At 43.7% G+C, this 2,037-nt stretch overlaps 1 protein-coding gene across 1 annotated transcript in view; it reads right to left on the bottom strand.

Annotated features, from left to right (window-relative positions):
• The window catches only part of LOC106534261 (collagen alpha-6(IV) chain), a gene marked incomplete at its 3' end in the record, with an annotated part of 44,629 nt that extends 42,846 nt beyond the window's left edge, over positions 1-1,783 (bottom strand). Inside the window, 3 exon segments of the mRNA XM_014030839.1 lie at positions 1,241-1,286; positions 1,363-1,573; positions 1,650-1,783. Of these exon segments, the coding sequence (XP_013886293.1) occupies positions 1,241-1,286; positions 1,363-1,373 (57 nt within the window).
• Positions 1,784-2,037: the final 254 nt, after the last annotated feature.

The raw sequence follows: 2,037 nt of genomic DNA on the forward strand, positions 1-2,037 counted from the left end.
AACCACAACTGGGCCATTTGTGGCATCGACAGATTTGAGCCACATAAACCAAACCACAACTGGGCCAGTTGTGGTATTGACAGATTTGAGCCACATAAACCAAACCACAACTGGGCCAGTTGTGCCATTGACAGATTTGGGCCACATATGCCAAACCACAACTGGGCTAGTTGTGGTATTGACAGATTTGAGCCACATAAAGCAAACCACAACTGGGCCAGTTGTGCCATTGACAGATTTGGGCCACATCAACCAAACCACAGCTGGGCCAGTTGTGGCATTGACAGATTTGGGCCACATAAACCAAACCACAACTGGGCCAGTTGTGGCATTGACAGATTTGGGCCACTTAAACAAAGCCACAAGTAGGCTGGTTGTGGTATTGACAGATTTGAGCCACAAAAACCAAACCACAACTGGGACAGTGGCATACCATCCTAAAAACAGTGCCATCATTGCTAAAGCTGGCCCAGGTTGACAAACCACTTACCATGCCAGCTGGGCCAGCTTGACACCAGTTCTGGCCCACACCTGTCTGCTGTGTGGCAAATTTCTGGTTTATAATAAGGATGATCCATAATATCTAATGTGAAAATAAATGTGTTTCTTGTTTTAAATGTGTATGTTTTATACATTTGATTGTATTTCTGAGCCATCACAATAACAAGAAATGGCTTCAACTGTTGAAACATAAAATAAATATCAGCAGATTGTAATTGTTTGATCAGTGCAAGATTTTTGTGGTGTAAATATTAAGGAGTTTTTTTTTTTTAGTTCAATCATAAGGTAGGGGTGTGACTTAAAACGTCACGGTCCTTTAATATTCCTCTGATCTCTCATATTCATCAGCAGGGCGGGTTTTGCATGGCTAATGACCCAAATACAACCCTCTTTATCTGCGCCTCAGGCTACAGTTCACACAGAGGTTCAAAAAGGTCGAAATGACCATATGAGAATCAGATGTTGAGATCAATGACACAAAAAAGCTGAACACAAACTTCAGTGTTTTGCTTACTGTTGGCAAAATCCAGAGAAGATGAGGACTTGTGCGTAAAAGAGCAGAAACACGTGATGCACATCAACAAAAGTTCAAATCGTAGCTTTTAAGGAGCGATTATTTGTTTATTTTAATGGACAAGCTGCTGCTTTATGTGATCATAAATAAAAAGTCATCTCAGCATGGAGGAGGAAAAAGAAGCGCTTCACCTGCAGGACAGGAGAGTAAATAAATAGGACTTACTCCGCGCGCAGATCTCASCAGAATGACCACCGGGAGGACCCAAAACCTGCAGGAGACACAAACATTTAACTTCATTCTGTCGGAAACAAGGAGAAACTGCGCAGAGGTGTGGAAACTCTTACAGGACGTTCATGTTTGCGGCAGAGGTGGACCCGCAGACTCCCGTCTCCTCAGCAGCAGCCGGACTCTTCAGACGCGCTCACCGAAGCCCCTGTTCCCTTCTTCTCTCTGTCATCTAACCGGAGAGAGGAGAGCCGCAGAAAGTAGTCCCAACACACGGCGCAGCTCCAACTCCCCCCAACGCAGAGTCCACACACAGCCCCTAAAAGAAACCTGGTTATGATGGAGATTGAATCACAAATACGTAAAAGAATCAAACAATAAGATTAGGTGAAGTTATCCAACCTACCGAAGTGTGAGCGGTGTGYTCCCTGCTGCCTCTCCGCGCTGCAGCGCTTCACAGCCAGCAGGAGAGGAGGAGGAGGAGGGGCCAGCACACATGAGATCCATGCCTCCAGAAGCCAAAGCAAGGGCCACAAGCAGGAGGCTGAGAGCCAGGAGTCTGAACCAACAGGGACTGAGGTTTTACCTGGAAAAATAAAATAAAAGAACTATTAAAGGCCATCATCTCAAAGTTTAGCATGATGTGAGCTAAAGGAGGAACATTCTGTGCATTCTGCATTAAAGCAAGTTAAATACTGCTTTATCTTTTTTAACTTTCATATTTTTATACGTCAAATCAACAAAATAATTCAAGAGTTTATTTATTTTATTATTACAACAACAACAACAACAAC

Source organism: Austrofundulus limnaeus, unplaced genomic scaffold (genome assembly GCF_001266775.1).
Source record: "Austrofundulus limnaeus strain Quisiro unplaced genomic scaffold, Austrofundulus_limnaeus-1.0 Scaffold1126, whole genome shotgun sequence".
Classification (NCBI taxonomy): Eukaryota; Metazoa; Chordata; class Actinopteri; order Cyprinodontiformes; family Rivulidae; genus Austrofundulus; species Austrofundulus limnaeus.